We start from the raw sequence: 19,095 nt of genomic DNA on the forward strand, positions 1-19,095 counted from the left end.
GCTCTGCCGGAGACACAGGCCTTGCTTTGAACGCGGCGGGAGGCGGAGAGGAATGGGCGGGGAAGCAGCACAGGAGACAATCCGGGCTAGGGCAGGGAGGGATGTCACAGGGGTGCTGAGCCCAGCTGGGGAAGGGCGCATGACTGGCTGGGGCCATGCTGGGGACAAGAATGAGCGGAGCGGGAGGCACTGCATCCAGGGCCCGTGCAAGCAGGACACACGCCGAGAGCCCACTCCTGGCAGGGCCAGGGGCTGCACTGACTGATGCCCAAGGACGTACAGTCCTGTGGTCTCTGGCCCAGGGGCTGGAGCTCCCAACTGGTGGCTGCTGTTCTGAATGGCTCTGGCAATTCCCCATGGGCTACCCTATTGGCATTAGCAGGCCATCACCTACCTCAGGAAAGCCCGTCCCGACTCCTGGCAGAACTGTTCTAGGGCCAGGCACTTGGGGTTAGCTCTGGTGTCCCTGAACCCCAAGAGGAAGACGATGCCGGGGCTGCGACCGGCCAGCCTGTTGTAAGCCAAGCGGGGCAGGGCTCCCCGTGACAAGAATAAAGGTGATGCCATGGTGGGGCTGGGGAGCTTGGTGCTGCAGGGGGGATAGAGGCAGAGGTGTTACCCACGTGTCTAGCAGCTGCCAGCAGCAGCAGAGCCATCCCACACTGGGGGGGGACACAGTCTGGCCACCCCAAAGCAGAGGGTGCGGGGATCCTGGCATGGACCTGTGGTGCACCATGTGGGCACCCTCCCCCACTCACAGCCCTTTCATCCTGCTCATAAACTACCACATGGGGGTCCCAGTGCCGGCTTGGCCTGGGGCCACTAGGAGAAGGGATGGCTGGGGCCCAGGCCAGATTTGGGTCAGGCCCTAGCCAGCGGCTGGGAAGCAGCAGTCTGCCCAGCTGCCTCTCCAGTGGGTTTTGGCAAGGACAAGTGACTGCCTGCAGCTGTCACCCCCTGGGCCAGACCCCAGCCAGAGGGGCCTCTCTCAGGGCAGGGGCCAGCAGCGGGAGACAGCAGCGGTCACGCAGGGGAGGGGCCTTGCGGAGATCAGCTTCTGGCCAGCACTAGCTGCAGTTTGCAAACTGCAGCCCGAGACTCACGGCAGTGTTGTTCCAGCAGGTGCAGAGGCTGTGGCTCAAGCCCGGCCCTACAGCCAGAACACGCAGCTTTCGCGGAGGCCGCGGGGAGCTCGGCGAGTTGTTTTCCTCCTGCTCCTGGGCACCTCAGTGTCTTGGCGTGGCTGGAAGCACCGAGGTGCCCCGGAAGAGACGCACCCAGCCTGCCTTGGGGCGGCCGTGGCTGGCTGTTACCACGGTGGACCTTGCCCTCCGGTACCTGGGTGGTGTGCACAGCCTCCGGTGCGGACACAGCCCCGAGCCTGCAGCAGACGTTACCGCCACATCATCGCTGCTAAAGAGGTGAGTTTCTACACCCACCTACAGCTGGGCAGAGGGCTCCAGGGTTTGATCTCAGCTAGTTACAGTGGAGTAATTGCTACCTGGCCTTGTCCCCATGAGGACTTTGAGGTGAGATACCGCACGGTGGTTATCCTGTCGTAATCCTGCCCTACGCACACACCCCCCCCCTTAGGCAGCGAATGACGGCATCCCTGCTGTGAGAAGGAAGGTGCATTGTGCTGCCATGGCCTTTGTAACCCTCGCTGGTTGTTTTGGGGGTAGCCATGGGGGGTGATTGGGATGCTAAGGAGCTTGGCTACATTTGTGCATCCCACGGGTTACAGAGCAGGGGCTCCACCATTTCACTCCACAGGGCACTTGCTGCAAGGGCCCCTCCCCTCCCCACACCACTGGATTGTCAGCTTCCTAGTGTAGCCCCCTGAGGCGGGGACTGAGGAGCAGGCCCCCCAGGGGCACAGACGTGCCCCACACTCACACGTGTGGGCACGCTCTCCCTGAGAGCCTGGGCACAGGAGCTGTGCGGCCTGCAGAGCAGGTACGTCCTCCCGCTTAGCTCCGTCTCCTGTAGGGGACCTCCCAGCTGACAGTGGCCCAGCTCAGACGCAGGGGATCCCTGTTCACTCACCGGGCAGCCGTTGGCTTGAGACCAGCAGGGCCCCCAGCGTGAGCCAGGGCTGGCCAGCCAGTCCTACAGGTGGGGAGTCAGCTAACCACACGGCAGCCCAGCACCTCCCTGACTGAGCGACCTCAAAGGTGAGCTGATACCTGCTTTCTCTCAACAGCTGCCAGCCGCTGACCAGGGAGCACACGGCCTCCCCACCCACACAGCAAGGCCAGGCCTGGCCCCTATCCAGGGGAACCACATTGGAGATGCTGCTTGACCTGGGCTGGGGCCTGGGGCGCACCGGGCAGACGAGCAGCAAATGAAGCCGATGGGTTGGAGGCACCACAGCCGGGAGTGCCCAGATGCTGGGCTCCCCTGCTGCAGAGGGCGGGACAGCGCTGTGCTTGGTAGCCCAGACCCTCACTCCTACCATGCAGGGGCAGCAGAGCTAGCAGCGTGGTGGGTTTATGCCAGATATGCTCAGGGTGGACGGCTGAGAACAGCGAGGACTCACGCAGCCAAAGCACCTCAGTCTGTTGCCCGATGAGCAACGCCCAGCCCTGCACACGCGCACACCCCAAAGCCTTCACGCAGAAAGCCTAGCAGCTCTACTTCACCCCCTTCTAACTCAAGGGGCAGGCCAGCTCGCTTGTCCAGCCCAAAACACACGGCACCAGGACAACTGGAGATGGGGCACCAGTCCTTGGGGCTCTCTGGGGAGAATAGCTGGCTAGAGAACAAGCCTGGCCATTTGGATGCCACGAGCAAGCCCTGATCCCAGACACACTGCGGGCACTTGCACTGAGCAGGTCAGAGGACGGAGGCTTCTCCAAGGCTGCTAGAGGAAGAAAAACCTCAATGTTACTGAGAAAGGCCAATTAGCAGCTCTGCTACAGCCTTGTTACCTGAGCTTAGGAATCACTTCCCCCCACTGGGCCCTAACTATGAAACTGGGCTGCTAATAACAGCCCCACTACACAGAGCACTTGGAGAACTACAAGAGATGGTTTGTTTATTGCCCCTGTCTACACTCATCCCATGCTTCAACTCCCCATCCTCCTTCCACCAACTCTCCACATTTCTCCACTCCCAACACCCAGCCCCTGATCCACTCACAGTCTGTGCGCTTCTCCCTCTAGCCATTCATCCACCAACCCCTTTAGCCACTGGCCACCACACCTGTTCCCACTTACATGCCTGCTCCCTGCCACTGTACTCCACACACCAGCCTCCTCCACTTACTCACCTGCTCTCAATACATTTCCCACCTCCGCACCCCTGCCCCTTCCTCGTCAGCCAACCACCATGGAACAGTACTTATAAAACAACCCTCCAAAGCTCTTCTCTTCTCCTCAAAGGGCCTCAGTCAGTGGTGTCTGGTAGTCTAGTAAGGACTAGGCATATAAATTAATGGTATTGGAAGAAGGGGTATTCTAAGAGTCAGGGGTTGGTAAAGGAAAAACTAGAGTTAACTTTAGTTCCAGGTGTAGAGCAAGGCCACATAACTACTATAAATAGCATCTTGTGCATATGTACAGCACCTGGTAGCCCAGAGCAGTTGGTGAGCTTTGCATGGCAGGGAAATGCCATCATCTCTGGGCTGCAATGACCCCGCAATCTAAGGACACACAGCAATGCTACACCACAGCTTCAGACAGAAAAGGAGAACGGGGCCATGAATCTGAAGCCTGTAGGGGGGCATAGGGAGGCAGAATATCATTTGTCTGGGAGGCTGGGGTTAGCATTCCCACTTGTGACAAGTGCTGGGGGTCTCTAACGAGCACAAGGTGTCACAGCTTCAGTTTTGTGTGTCAGGAGAGTCTGGAGGCTCAGGTACTGGGATCTGGCTCAGGAGATCTAGGGTTACTTCCCTGTTATGCCCTGAGTCTGGGCATGACTTGGGCATAACAGGGTCTCTGGGGGAGTCAGATCCCCAGATGTAAAATCTTCCTTTCAAAGCAAATCTGAGGTGTGGATTGTGGGTGTTCAGAAGGGTCTGCAACTGAGTGTTGCTCTGGAGCACCCGCTGGGTCCTCTGCACATGGTTCTGTTGTCCCTCTGCCTGCCGGAGGGCTGGGCTCCCCCTACCAGTGACACTCAGCCTTGACCTGCAACAGCCCCAGCTTTTGCAGAGCTGGGTCACTCTAGCAGGGCCTGGCAACCATCCCATCAGGTGCGAATTATGCTGTGCACATGTATCCACCCAGTGAGATGAGGCCTGTGATGGGTTATGCCCCTTAGAAAGCCGCCTGGTGTGTTGATACCACTGAGTCTACCTATTCGGACAGCATGGGCCCCCTTTAACCTGTCTTGCTGAGTCAGGCTATTAAAGCCTCCTCTAACACATAAACACAGGCAGGGCTACCCCCAGCTGCAGCTCAGCTCTGGGAAGACTGCTTCGGCCCTTGCTCCAGCACTCCAGTGGTCACTCCTTTTAAGGGGTACAAACCCAAAGGTTTTATGAAATTTTCCCCCTTCCTCAATGTGGAGAGAGGTGTGCACGCTTCTTGCCCCCTCCCCCAGTTAGAAATTACAGACACTGGGTTTAATAATAAACAAACTATAAAAGGCAGATTTTAAGTGGTAAAAGGGGTAACACAGAGAACAAAGCAGATTACTAAGCAAGTGAAATCAAACACGCAAACTAAGCTACTTTCATTAAAGAAGCTGGTTACAAATAGTATTTCTCACCCTTGATATTATTGCAGGCAGGTTGCAAAGTTTCTGTGGTTCAGAATTCCAGTTATGCTCCTTTTCAGACTGGACCCCTGTCTCAGTCTGGACTCCCCCCACTTTGCCTTCCCTTCAGGTGGCTTTTGCAGTCTTTCTACTTGGGCAGACAGGCCATGGAGAGGAAGAGTCCTGTTTGTCTTCCTCCCCACCTGTAAATAGGATTGACATAATGCGGGAGTCCTTTGATTCCCAAACTTGACCCCCCCCCCCTTCCCTTACAGTGGAAATTTACAGGAAGTCCCAGGTAATGTGTTTTAGGTAGTACCTGACTCTTATCACAGCCTCCATGAGTCAGAGGCAGTATGGAGGGTCCACAGGAAGGCCAAGCATTTCACAGTCCCTTGTCCTTGCTGATGGGCCATCCGCCCAGTCTGGCTTTTCCACTGTTGTACCTGAAGTGTTGGCAGTGGGTGTCACCCAAAATAGCATAGCTGAAATACAGATACCTAGTCAATATTCCTAACTTTAGATACAGAAATGATGCAGGCATACAATCGGATAATCACATTCAGTAAATCATAACCTCTCCAATGATACCTCACATGAGCCATCTTGCATGAAGTACAGTTATGTCGTGTTCATGTCATAAGCATGTTTTCATAAAGAACATGGGGTAACACATCACAAGCCCCACCAGATTCATTTCATGTTTGGTTGCAACCCAGCCACGTTTGCCCCCGGAGGGGAAGGCAAGCGCATGAGCCCACCATGCCCCGTTGCTAGCAGTTTATTTAAAATTGTCACCACATCTCTCTAGCTCAGAGGAGACGGCAGATGCTTTGGGACCCCGCTAGCCCCAGGCTTCTGCGTGCATCCTGGAGCCTTTGTGTGGGACTGGCCCAGGGTCCACCCTGCCCTGGGCTCTCCACTGTGGGAGCTCAGCTGTTAGTCTGACGGAGCTGCTCTGGTCCCGAGGACCCAGCTGACCAGGCGATGTCACTCTTGCTCCACTGCAATGCTTTGCTGCTGAAATTCTTGCTTCAAAGCTGAGCTAGAGATCAAGCCGGGTAAAGGCTGTCCCTGCAGCTCCTTCAGAGCAGTCCCCAGGCTGCAGGGGGGGTGGCTTAGACCCCAAATTCTGCATAGCCACATGTCTTGTCCCATTAACCCTTGAGCATCCCAGCAGTGGAACCTGGGGTGCAGGAGGGTTGCATGGCTCCCCCATGCCGCATGAACGAGAGTCACAGCCTCACCTCAGAGCCACTCTCATTGTCCGACATCAGCAATCCACAGGGCAGCAAAGGGGTTCGCAGCCCGGCCTGACAACCAGCGCCCACCTGAGCCCAGGGGCATTGTCCTCAGTCTGTGCGGGGTTTGTTCAAATCCATCGCTGGGCAGACAGTGGGCCTTCCTGGGGCCTTGGCTTAGGGCGCCGCATAGCAGGGGTGTTTACATGCACTTTGCTCCAGGAGACTCGGGCCCAGTGACTTTGCTTCACTCCCCAGGGGGCTGGGCCGGGCACCTGGTGGGAGAATGATGAGATGTGCATCCCGCTCCAGACAAGCGCAGCCAGAATCAGGGCACTAAAAGCCTGGGGCACCTCCGGGCTCCGAGGAGAGGTCCTGGGCAGGCAGTGGGAGCTGCTGGGGTTATGTTGCTAACACCCAAGTGTAGCGTTAAAGCGAGCCCCTCCCCTGAGATGGGATAAGACCCACTTCCTCTCTCCTTCCCTCAGAGTGCGGCGGGCGACATGCCCCCAGCCGAGCTAAGTCCTGTGGTGGAGACTCCGACTTCTCTGCTGCAGCTGAGGGGACAGAGAGGTGGCTTCACTCTGCCACCTCACGTTGGGGGCTGTGACCCGGCTTGGGGTACGATTTTGCTCTCGTAACTGACACCTGCCATTTGCCCAAATCACATTTTCTCCCAACCTGCGCTCCAAGCGGGAGCAGGGTTGGGCTGGGTCGGTACCGGCAGGAGCCCCTTCCCCTGCACGGGTGCCGGGGAGGCAGCAGAGGGCCCCCCTTTCCCTGCGCCAGCATTGGGCCACAGTGCCGTGAGAGCCAATGCTGGAGGTGCCAGCCGTTGGATGACAGATCCCCACGCCCCTGACCATCTGTGGCCATTAACCCCTGGTGCACTCTGTAAGCAGTGAGGTGCTGGCCCTGGCCACCCAGCCCCATGCTTCCCGCCCCAGGTGACTTCCCTCCACGCCCCGTGGTACCCTGCACATACACCTGGCGATGCGGTCCTTCCCAAGCTGTTGAGTCACGTTGCCGGGCCCTATCAGGCAGCGGGTCACTCCCCGCTCAGCGGGGCTGGCATTCACTCCCTCTGTGAGGCCCGGGGCTGGCGAGCACGTGTAGCATTTGGGAAGCCACGGCAAAGGCCGACGTTCTCAAAAGCGGCCCCGTGGCTTCTGGCACCTCTATTTTTGCATGTGCAACTGGAGACCCAGGGTTGTGCCTGGGATGGGGGTGCTCTGCAGTTCTGAAAACAGGCCCCACGGTGTCCCCTACCAGGCACCCAGCAGTGAAGGCCCCCGAAATCAGAGTCTTGGCCTCAGGGGCTATCAGCCTGTGAAACAGCCTTGGTGTGGGGGGAAATGACCGGGGTTATTAGGTGCAGGAGCAGGGAAGGCTTCTCTATAAAAATGGAGAAGGTGATTTGCTGAAAAGCCGGCCACGCGCTCGCACAGCCCACTGCCATCCCAGGGCTGCTTGGCTTGTCCCCTGGCTGCTGCAGGCAGGCTCTCTGGGAAGCTTTGCTCACAAACCTCTAGCCCTGCCGATGATGGGGAATGTGAGCACACGGGAAAACCAGCCATGAAGTCAGGGACAAAAACCTCCCTGTACATTCACCAGGAGCCTGGTGAGCTTCTGTCTATAAAAGGACTTACTCCATCAGATCCCAGGACCCTGCTTTGTCCCAGCCCGAAAACCATTCGCTCCAGGCATGTGGGGAATGCTTCCCGCAGACTCTTCAGTCACTGTCTTTCGGAGTCTTTCCCCAAATATGGTGCCTGGGCGCAGGGTCATTGCTGTGATGAGGGGCCTGGCCTCTCACACAGAGGGGCGGGGTGGGGCTGGCGGGGTGGGGCCCGGAGGGGGTGCTGGTGACATCACTGTGCTCCGAACTGGCCTTTTAGCACAAGGGCCAGCCTCCAGCGTCGGCAGATCCCAGCCTCCCGGCAGAGCCTCCTCCGCGAGCATCTTCTTGTAAGTGCATCCTAGAGCCTCCGGCTGCGAGCCTGGAGGGGGGCGGCCGGGGGGGGCGCAGGGCAAAGGAGAGGGCAGGCGGAGCCGGTGCTTGCTTTCCTGGCTAAACCGAGCCAGCAGGGTGGGAGGCTGGGGACAGCAGCCCTGCTCTGGGCTCTCTCCTTGCCGGGGGCTCGAAGGGGAGAGGAACTTTCCTTTGGAAAGCCTGCCAGAAGGGCCTTTGATTCCCCGGTGGGCTCCTGGGGCTCGCCGACGCGGGGCTGCCCCCTGTGAACTTTCCCCTCTCCCGCGTCTGCTAAACTGGCAGGTGGGCGGTTGTTGCCGGGTCTGTCCCCCCCGGGCTGAGCTGTCCCAGCCAGAGGCCGAACTGCGAGGGGGGACGCCGGAGGGTACATTGGCGCTGGGCGGGGGGTCCCAAGCCCACCCAGCCAGCTGCTCGGCTCGATGCTTTCCGCGAGCCGCGGTGCAGGAGCGCACAGCTCCCCCCGGGCCTGGAGCTCAGCCTTGCAAGAGGAAGGAAGACGGTTCCCCCCGCCCCGGTTCTTGTTTTAAACACTGAAGTTATTTCTGCACCTCCCACGGCGCGGGCCCCGGCTGGGGCTGGGGCCGGGGCCGGGGCTGGGGCTGCGTTGGGCCCTTGCCATGCCCCGTGATGTGCTCGCGGGGGGTCTGTGTGGGGCGCGGGGCCGCCGCAGCTCCTGGGGCGTCGCCAGCAGGAAAGGGGTGACATGGATCCTGCCGGGGCTGGACGGATTTTCTGAAGCCGACTGGAAATGCTGCACGGGTGGGGGTCAGGGATGCTCGGGGCTTGCAAGAGCTCGGCTGGACGCTGTGTCCCGTTCCCACGGACTGGCCATCACAAGAGGGTCAGGGCCCAGGCGCTGTGGGGTGGGGAGCTCAGCCCTTAGCGGTGCAGGGCCCAGCACCACATACGGCGCCTCTGAGGGGCTTTTAAAGAACAGAACATGATACAGGCCGCTTGTAAGAGCGACCTCAGGACACTGGCCGCAGAGAGTGCTGTGTCTGCTGACCCATTCCTTAGCAAAGGGGGCCCTCAGCCCCACATGGCAGTGGGGTTGGCTCCTTGCCCCATTGCAGGAGTGCATGTCCAGGGGAGCCTGGCGGCGGCCTCTTGTGGTGAAGCCATTTGGGCCCCAGAGAAAGGGCCCTGTGAGCAGAAGTGTCGGGAGCTGCAGTTTTCACACAGAGGCGTTGAAACAGTCTGGCGCCTGTTCCTGTCCTGTGAAGTGGCCAGCCTGGTGATGGGAAATCCCCGAAATTCCTAGAAATGTCCAGTCCGGCCCTTGCCTTTCAGCCATGTTCTGGGGGCGGGAGGAGGTAGCAAGGGCCTTAAGTGTCTTATGCCAGTTTTGATCTCCTCAACAGAGGGTGGATGTGGGGCTGGTTCCATCCTGGGGGCAGGTGCATGCTGGAAATGCCCACCTGCCTGCAGAGCTGCTGGCTGCGTTGCATCACAGAAGAGACTGCAGAGCCCCACACAGCCCTGCTCCCTGCAGAATCCTGCCCACATGGCAGCATGGCCGGGGGGGGGGGGGGCTGAGCTGTCTCTGGGTGCATTGCTCCAAGGGGGTAACCAGATTGCCTGTAAAACCTGCCAGTGTGTGCAGCGGGTGCTAGCCAGGGAGTCTGCTCTGTGCAGGCCCCACTGGGAGGGATCGGGCTTGTACACTCCCCTCCAGCCTGGTCTGTGATGAGACTGGCATCCTGTAGGACTCTCCCTGTGCTGGGGGCCAACAGGAAACACCTGCCCCCAGGGCAAATCCCTGGGACCTAATGAGCAGCCGGAGCCTGTAGACCTGCAGCCAGTGAATGTTTTGGAATCGTGTCTGCTTAGGTAATTGGAAAGGGGTTAAAGTCCAGGGCTGGCTGTTCCCCATCCACCTTGTAGCATCCCACGCTGGCCAGGACCCTGGTTCTCTGATGACCTAGGTTCTTCTACAAGCCACATTTTAGAGCTGCCCAGCCCTGGAGTCCCTGGGTGGGGCCTGTTTTGCACGAGGCCAGGCTGGATCCTAGTGGTCTCTCCTGGTCTGAGGTCTGTGAATCTGTCACTCCCAGTGTGACAAGATGCTGCTTGCCCTGTGGGATGTACAGGGACCAGGCGGATGTTCAGGATGCAGGTAAACTCATAGACACAGAAGTGGCTGCCCGCTGGAGCAGGGGCAAGTTTCCTAGGCTGGCGCCCAGACAGGATGGGCCGATTTGTTAATGCACTGGGTTTCTCCTTAGCAGGCGATAATTAGCTTCCTGAAGCAGTGAAGTCTGGCCTTGATGGCTAGGTTCTCCACTGCTTATCTAGGGGCACTCACCCCAGGCAGCGAGAGGCTGCTGTCCGCTTGCCGAGCAGAGCTAGTGGGATCTCTGCACACTGACAGCTCAGGTGTGGGTATTTCTTACTCCCTGTCTCCACCTGGTGTATTAGCAGATCTCTCCATTTCACCTGGGAGCTGGAGCCCCAGCGATCCCAAGTGCCATTGCATGCACCCCTCCCTCTTTGCCCCACACAAATTGGGACCAGGTCAATCCAGAGGGGCACCTTCCAGGCATGGGCAGCGGTGGAATTTGAATAGACTGTTCCGAGCGGCTGCCGTGTGAAGACAAAGGGGGCTCCCGGGCTGGGGCCTGAGCTGGTTTATTTACTGACAGTGTCAAGCTGAGGGTTACTTGTGCCTCTTGCGGCATGAATTCCCCGGGGAGACAGAAACTGGCCATAATCGTTGTTGCATGAGAGAAGCTCAGAGGGAAGAGCAAGAGACTGTGGCTGGGTTTTCGAGAGTGCTCAGTACTGGCCACGCTCAGCTGCATTGCAGCCAACAGGAGTTTGACCAGCGACTTGCATGGAAGCAGAGTGAAGCCAACCCTGAGCACTTCAGAAAGTCCCACTCTCCTGCTGCTGTACCCCTGACGGTTCCATAGTCACCTGGTAACCAGGGGCCTGACTGTGCTCAGCGAGGCCGGGGCAGCTGGGCTGACACCAGGGGGTCGTGTGGGTGTTGCTGGGAGCAGGCTCAGGCTCAGGCTCTGGCAGTGTGGAGCTCAAAGGGACAAATCCATCCCTGGTGCATCTCCACCAGTGCCAGCCAAGTTGCATGGGGAGAACTCTAGCCCTGGGCCTTTATTTCAGGTTTCGGCCACCCAGACATGCTGCTTGGCTGGGCCCAGAAGGGTCCATTACCTACTGGCCACCGACTGGCCGCTGATGGCGGCATCTCGGAAAATGTCCTTCTCAGCTGTACCAACCCCTCCAGCCCCCCAGCTCACCGAGCCTTGAGCACTGCGTGCTGCAGGGCCCTGTGCTGAGGCAGCCTGCAGCCCCCAGAACCAGCCCCAGATCCAGCCAGGTAGCCGCAGAGCAGCGTTGGCAGCTGCCAGCTCTCGCCACTGTGCTGCAAGTCTGCCATAGCTGGTGTTTTCCTTACGACCCCAGCTCCTTGAGTCCTGGAGCCAGGAGAACCCAAGCTGCGCAGCATCATGGTTGCAAAGAAAAGCTAGAGTCTGTGAGCTGGGAGTATCCGAAGGGCTCAGAAACCAGACAGCAGAGGGCGAGGCCCAGCGTTGACCATTTCAACCATCTTGTGAGGGTTAGGCCAGTCTTGTGACTTCTGAGCCCGGTCTCCTGGAACGTCTGGGGTTGGCCAGGCTGAGTCACTGGGGGAGAGCACCCAAAAGTGGAGGCTAGGAAGAGCCGTCTCTAGCCATGTCCGTCTGGCTGGGACCTGCCAAATCCTAGGGGATCTGTGGTGCTGACACTGCGGGGTAGCTGGGAGACTACAGGATGCGGCTAACACCTGGCCCTAATCAGCACTCTTTCAAAGGAGCCAGCTCTTGCCCCTGTGTGTGAGATCGGGGTGCTGTCTATGAGCCAGTAGCCTTCTGGGCCTCTGGAAGCCCCAATGCGTGGCCAGCTTAGACCTGGGCTGGGCAGTGCCTGGATGGAGTGATGCTGCCTTGGCGAGTGGGAGAGGATGGGGCAGGACCCACTAGGGCGTCTCCTCTCTGCATGGGAGCCAGGCACTGACCATCCTCTGGGCAGCCAGTTCAGTTTAGCCACCGCCCCAGCTGGCAGAGCTTCCCTCGCATGCACACGGGCTGCTACCTGCCATCTTGTCCTGGGGGATGCCCTTACATGGTAATCAGCACGGATCCCACTGGTGGCTCCATGCGGCCCGACGTGCTGCCTCTTGAGTTTGCAGAGCTCATGCCAGTGACTGCCCTGCCCGGGGCTCTCAGCAGGAGCTGGGGCTGCTCTCCTCCTGGGAACGGGCGCCTGGTGCTGCAGAACTGCGCTCTGCCGTCACCACTTCTGTGTGAGCCTTTCCGATAAGCGCAGTCATAGCAGGGGGATCCCGCCCTTCCCGATCACCCGCTGGGAGCAGGCCGCACGCTCCCGAGCGCTGGGTGTCTCTGGCTAGCTGTGCCATCACACAGAGCACTGCCCCAGTCACAGGGCAAAGAGAGGGGACTCAGAAGAAATACAGCCAAGCCCCCTGAGCCCAGGTTACATTCAGAAAAGAGGAAGCTGGGAGGGGCAGAAGTGAAAAGAAGGGGCCAAAACCCAGGGAAGGGCTAGGAGTGGTGTAGAGAGGTTCCCACTCTACCTGTGGTACTTAGGTGGCCCCATCACTGTAGTATCTGAGCGCCTCACATCACAGCCGCTCGGTGAGGTACAGCAGTGCTGTTATCCCCATTGTACAGGTGGGGCACTGAGGCACAGAGAGACTCGCAGCCAGATTTTCAATGGTATTTAGGCACCTAGAAGACTAGGTGCTTTGTAAACCCCACTAGATGCCTAGCTACATCTTTGAGTGCCTAAAAACCTTTGAGATGCTGTCCCTAAAGCACTGCCCTGAGGTCATACAGAAAGTCCCTGGGGCACCGGGGGTGTAAAACCCAGGGCCAGCTCCCCATCCACTGGACCAGCCTTTCTCTCTGCTGCATGCTGCAAAAAGAAGGACTCTGGTGGATGGGAGCAAAGCCAAAGTGGTCAGTTCTCTGGGACGCCAGCAATTGGTCCCAGGGGATTGGGAAAGAGGTCATGGTTGACAGTATGAAAAGCAGCACAGAGGTCAGGAAAAATGAAGAAAGAAAGAGAATGAGGGGAGCACTTACCTGCCAATGGGTGGCAGGTTCTGCCCCAGGCTGAGCTGTACAGTAATGCTACTGCGCAATTTTAGATTTTAACTGAAAACCATTTTGTTTTGTCATTTTTTTTTGTTCTGAGTTTGAGAAAAGGAAGGAATGAGAAAGTGTCGTCTGAGTATCAGATGTGATTATACATCAAATTCTTAGGGTTTCAGCTGTATTGAGACCAGTTCCAGAACAAAAAACAGAAATTGCATGCACAGAGTCCATAAAGTCAACCATTACTGTCATGATTTGCATAATTCACTGGGCATGATCTGGGCACTCAGCGCTGTTCAGAATATATCAGAAAATGTGGTCCCTGAGGCAATGCACAGAAGATGTGTAACTGTGGATATGAAGTGTACAGTTATTGACCACACATGTTATCACATGGTCACTGTGATGTTTATGTCTATGAGTGGAGACACTGATGGCAAGAGAAGTTTTTAAGGACTAGAAGATTTGACCCTCCAACTTTCTTTCAAGAAGAAGAGCTGCCAAGAGCTCCTGTGCCTGTTTATTTTCCTTTCCTGCCAGCAGGGGCCCTGATATACCTCAGAAGTCTCAATTTTCCCCCCAACTTTAAAATGTTGAATTTTCTTGGTGTTTGATTTAAAATATGCTCCTGTGAAAACTGCAACTCAATCACTGGAGTGTTGTGTTTTCAGAGCCTTCTGGAAAGGAACGAGCCTTTAAACAGAAGTGTAAACAGTGTTGCCAACTCTCATGATTTTGTCATGAGTCTCATGATAATTATTGTTTTCCTTAAAGCCCCAGCTCCTGGAGTCAGGTGATATGTGATGATTTCAGCCTTCATTCTGAAAGAAAAATGACGTTTCTAGCCCTTGTGGCTGTGGCGAAAGCTTCAAAATGACCCCAGTGCACCTTAAAAGCTCAAAAAGCAGAATGTAAATAAAAAATACCCCAAATCTATTTTTATATAATCTCATTATTTTAAAGCCCATCTCATGATTTTTGGTGAGCCTGATTAGTGGTTTTTGAACATTTGGGGTTGGCCACACTGTGAAAGTGACTTGAAAGCATCACTTTCACTCCTGTTAAAAGTCATTTTCTAGTCTATTATTTGTAGTGGGGTAACAACCCCTAGAGCCCCAGGCAGGTGCAGTATAAACTTCTCGTGGGGCCTTGTTGCCCTAATAGGATGTTTCCAAAAGTTAAAGGATCTATTCCAAGCTTGATGAACTGCAAAAAAGTGATAGCAAGTCATCTAGGGTTTTTCTACAATTGTTTCAATTGTTGTATTCAAGAGTTAGTAACAAAGTAAGAACAAACGTTAATTTTTAAAATCTAACCAGTGTCCCTTAAATTAATTGACACAAGCTGTCAGAAAAATATTAGAGCTGAGTGGGTCTAATATTTATTTAATTTTCTTTCTTTATATAGGAATTAGAAATTATCTGCCAGGAATACTGTATCTAAGGTATTATCTGCAAAAAAACAAGAACATTTTCAGGTGCCCAAGTGGCCTTTGGAATCACTGTTAAAGTTGTCCCTCCATCACCACCACCAAAATCTAAAGTGTCGCCCCTGGGTTCAAAAACGAACAAGATAAGTTCTTAGAGGATAGGTCCTTCAGGGCAGGAGCTTCAGGGTGAGTGCAGGGTGGGCTTCCTTTGCAATTTGTCATCTTCCCCATCCCGGGACAGGAGCCAGTCCACTTTCACCACTGGAGGCATGCAGCTTTGGAGGGATCCTGTCACGAGCCAATAGAAAGGAGCGGGTGAAATTCTCCTCCAAGAGAGGAGGATGCTAAAGCAGAATGCCCCATTCCTGGATCAGTCTAGTCCAGGTGCCTGTAAGCGGCTGCACCATGCAGCTCCTAGGCTGTGTTTGGCTCCACGGGGGATTGAGAGCAATGGCAAACAGAGCTGGGGGCCACGTCCCGCTGGGCAATGTTGCTCTGCATGTTAAACAGCTACTGCATTCTGTGTTGGGGGAGGAGGGGTGCTGCAGCTCAGTGGGGGTGGGGGTGCAGTGATCCCTCTATAGCGTTTGTGTGTCAGTTTGTCAGCACGGTGCTTTGGGCCCCTGGGTGTGGGAGGTTTGGTCGGAAGGTAGGATGGATTGTGTTCGCACCACCCAGCCGTGTGGAATGGAGTCGAGAGCACCTGGCCTGGATCTGGGCCGGCAGTTACGTACAGCAGCATCACAGACTGGGAGCTGAAGTCGTGGACCTCCACACGGGAGCAAGTCCATGAGTTCAGCTCCTGGGGGACCTCTCCTCTGCAAACAGTTTGGTTTTATTTGAGCACAGGGCAGTGGTACACCCCAGCCCAAATCAGAACCTTGCTGGGTAACATTGCATACCACGGATCTCTGCTGCTGACTGTGCTCAGTGCACTGGAGGGCACGAGACCATTGGTGGAAGCAGGGAGGACATAAATGTCAGGAGTCTGGCTTTGGGGAGGTTTTGCATCGCAACATGGAGTGGAGCCCTTTGGTGCTGTGCATAGCAGATCTCCTCTTGACCTGGACCCCCCTCATCCTCGCTAACTCACTCCAGAGGCTGTATTTAGCATTGGTGAATACCCACGTCTTCTCCAGCTCCTTTCCCACTCCAGAGCGCGGTGCCCAGCTGCAGTGTGTGCTAGTCGAGTGCCCCAGGAGTGTGCCAATGGGAATCGCCCGTGCGCACAGGTTCCCAGACTGAGCTCCATGGAGCACACGCTGGTGCTCTGCGGAGAGCGGGCTGGTGACACGGTTCTGCCTCCTCCTGCTGTCAAAACCACCAGCAGGGTCTTCCCACAGCCACGTCAGACACGTGCGACTGGTACGGGAGAACGTTCCCGTGATGGGGCGTGGGACGGCAGGTGCCCATGAGAGCTGGAACCCCCATTATTGCGTGGTGTGCAAAGGGCAGACTCTGAGAAGCAGTGCCCCTGAGAAGCAGCTCGGCAGGTGCCGGGGAGGGCAAAGAAAACTCGGGGTCCATTGTGTCTCCCAGATCCAGCTGCAGGACCTGAAATGGGAATTGGCTAGTAAGTGTGGGCAGCAAGTGGCCTCATGATGGGTGACCCTTGTCTCTGCTGCCTGTGAGGGTGCTCAGTGGGCAGGAGAGAGCCAACAGTGCAACCCAGCTTCTGTTTGCCATAGGCAGGGTTCACAGAACTTGCTCCCCATCCTCCAGGACTCATTCCATCAGTGAACATGGCAAACAAGGGACCCTCCTATGGGCTGAGCAGGGACGTGCAGTCCAAGATCGAGAAGAAGTATGATGATGAACTGGAAGAGCGCCTGGTGGAGTGGATCGTGGTCCAGTGCGGGGCTGGCGTGGGACGCCCTGAACGTGGCAGACTGGGGTTCCAGGTCTGGCTGAAGAATGGTATAGTAAGTGTGAATTGTTTGCCCCTTCTCTATGGCGGTGGCCATGCCATCTGTTGGCTCCCTTTGCACTGGGCCATTTAATGTTGAGTCTACCCTCTCCTTCGCTTGCAGGTGCTGAGTGAGCTGGTGAACAGCCTGTACCCAGAAGGCTCAAAGCCTGTGAAAATCCCCAAACCTCCTCCCACCATGGTCTTCAAACAGATGGAGCAGGTGGCCCAGTTCCTGAAGGCAGCTGAGGACTATGGTGTGGTGAAAACAGACATCTTCCAGACGGTCGACCTGTTTGAAGGTGAGGGTAGGAGGCTGGGTGCATCAGCTGGTCCTGCCCATGTGATGGGCAGATCCAGGCATGCATTACTATTTAATCACCTGTATTATTGTAGCCCCCAGGAGCCCCAGTCACTGACCAGAGCCCCACGGCACTAGGCGCTGTACATGTGCACAGAACAAAGAGCTGGTCCCTGTGCCTGGCGCTCACAATCCAAGTATAAACCAAAAGACATGAGATGGAGACAGACAGGGATGGGGGCATCCAAGGGAACAGTGAGCTGAAGTGTGGCGCTCCCTTTAGGAGCTGGGCTTCCTCCCTGAGCCCCTTCTTGGGGGGTAGACACCCCTTCCCCCAGGAACTGGGAGTGTAAATAGGGTAGGCCCTGCTGTGCCTGGTGCGTACTTGCTGCATAGGACTGACTAGCCCTTGCTGAGTGGTGGCTCACTTGCTAAGTTGCCAGCAGGTAACACGTTTGCCTCTTCGCAGGCGTGTTCGACAGCCAAATCCCAAAGAACACAACACATGCTGCAGAAGCTAATGGGGCCTGGGCTTCCCAGGCCCAGATCTCCGGGAGGCCGGAGCGCTGGGGTGTGCTGTGCTCCTGGACGCGCCAGGCGAGAGGTGGTGCTTTTGTGTCAGGGCACATGTCAGGGTGTGCTGCTGGGGGGAGGTGGTGAGAGCAGGTTCCTGGGGTCCGGGTACACCCCGGCACTGCGCTTCACCTCTTTGTGCCCCTCCCTGAGCGAGGCGCCCCCAGCTTCGTGGGTGGAGGAAAGCGTTCCATGTGGGTGCTGAGTTACACCCCACATGCACACAGAGGTTTCCGGCAGTCACGTAGGACGCACCCTTCCTTCTGCAGGCAAGGACATAGCGGCTGTGCAGAGAACAGTCATGGCCTTGGGCAGCCTGGCGGTCACGAAGAACGATGGACATTACCGCGGGGACCCCAACTGGTTTATGAAGTAAGCAGCAAAGTGTCCCTCCCCACAGCCCAGCCTCAGCGTCTCCTGCTGCTGGGGACAGGCCCTCGGGAGCAGAGGTGTAGGGGGTGGGGTCAATGCTAGCCCCTCCAAATGGGTGTCATGCCTCCTGGCTGGTAGCACAGGGTCTCTTGCCTTTCCCCTGCGTTCCAGCTGGGGGCTGTGTGCGGAGCTGGTCAAACCATCAGTTATCTGGGGCAGGAAACTTCAGTGGCTCTGTCCTTGATGAAATTTCCCACAGCCAAAAAATCTGTTTTGTCACAAAAAAGCACCAAGAAGTTGTCAGGTTTTGAACATCTGTTTTCTGTACAAAGTGTCAGGCTTTTCCCCTGCTCCCGCAAACGGAATGGAAGCAGGGACCTTTCCGTGAACACTCGGACGAAAAGCTGGTGGTTTTGGTCAGAACGACTCCCCAGTCAAAAAGTTTGGGCCAGCTCTAGTTCCAGGGAAAATCTCTGCACAAGCCCAGAGGTGTGCAGAGCCCAGCTGGGCTCGGGGGGAGGGGAAGGGAGGAAGGACACAACACCCCTCTCCCATCCCTGCTCTATCCCCTCCTGTCCATCAGCTGCGTCCCTTCAGGATGGGATGCACAGGACAGCAGGGGCCTGGAATGATTCTCTCCCTCTCCAGGAAATCGCAGGAGTACAAACGGGATTTCTCCGAAAGCCAGCTGAAGGAAGGGAAGAATGTGATTGGCTTGCAGATGGGCACCAACAAGGGGGCCTCGCAGGCTGGCATGACAGGCTATGGGCGGCCCCGGCAGATCATCAGTTAGATAGTCATGGAGAAGAGAAAACAAACCCCACCACAGGAACTGAGTCTTTAGCTCCCTCCTGACTAGAGCCCAACTGCAGCCAATGTGAATAGAGCCAGCGGAGCGCCAAAGGCCACCAGTTGGACCGAACACAAATCCATTGGTATTAATTTCGGTAACTTTTAAACAACACCTAACCCCAGCCCACAAGGCGATGCATGGAGTGAGGTGGGGAGACTCCCCCTCCCAAAGTATTTCTCTATAGGAGCAGCTTTATTTCAGCCACAAATATTGACCGCTTGCTCCATTTCCCAATGTCGCCTTTCCTCTCAGACCTTTGCATGTTCTCTGCTTCACTCCCCATGACTTAACTGTATTGTGAGCTAGATTTTTCTACTGTTTTATAGAGAGGGTTGTTACAAACATCCTACAATGTTACACCTTCCCCCAAGAAGGCTAAATTGGAAAGCACGTACCTGTAGCATACTTGGAATTACCCAGCCTTTCAATAAATCTTGCACAAGCAAAACCAAGTGCTTCTGTAAAGATCTATGCAAATGGGAAGGTAGTCAACTTAGCCTCTGTTTTGTACTTTATTTTTGTCAAAATTAAAAGAATTATGACTCTATTGCAGTTTGCTGAGGGTTTTTTTATTTTAAATTCTGACTAGCTCATCCTGGATTTTCA

At 56.3% G+C, this 19,095-nt stretch overlaps 2 protein-coding genes across 3 annotated transcripts in view; one reads left to right on the top strand and one right to left on the bottom strand.

Moving 5' to 3' along the window:
• The window catches only part of LOC140901544 (palmitoyl-protein thioesterase ABHD10, mitochondrial), a 5,339-nt gene extending 4,022 nt beyond the window's left edge, over positions 1 to 1,317 (bottom strand). For both annotated transcript variants that reach the window (XM_073320532.1, XM_073320531.1), the window contains exons 1-2: positions 1,104 to 1,317; positions 395 to 589 (exon numbers count right to left, since the gene is read on the bottom strand). In XM_073320532.1, coding sequence (XP_073176633.1) covers positions 395 to 567 — 173 coding nt within the window. In that variant the 5' untranslated portion in view covers positions 568 to 589; positions 1,104 to 1,317. The remainder of the gene's footprint in view (positions 1 to 394; positions 590 to 1,103) is intronic.
• A 6,490-nt stretch (positions 1,318 to 7,807) lies between these two features.
• Positions 7,808 to 19,036, top strand: TAGLN (transgelin). Its single transcript, XM_073321066.1, has 5 exons — positions 7,808 to 7,913; positions 16,207 to 16,406; positions 16,515 to 16,692; positions 17,534 to 17,636; positions 18,285 to 19,036. The coding sequence occupies exons 2-5, from the start codon at positions 16,227 to 16,229 to the stop codon at positions 18,427 to 18,429; spliced, it is 606 nt and encodes a 201-aa protein (XP_073177167.1). The 5' UTR covers positions 7,808 to 7,913; positions 16,207 to 16,226; the 3' UTR covers positions 18,430 to 19,036.
• Positions 19,037 to 19,095: the final 59 nt, after the last annotated feature.

Source organism: Lepidochelys kempii, chromosome 22 (genome assembly GCF_965140285.1).
Source record: "Lepidochelys kempii isolate rLepKem1 chromosome 22, rLepKem1.hap1, whole genome shotgun sequence".
NCBI lineage: Eukaryota > Metazoa > Chordata > Testudines > Cheloniidae > Lepidochelys > Lepidochelys kempii.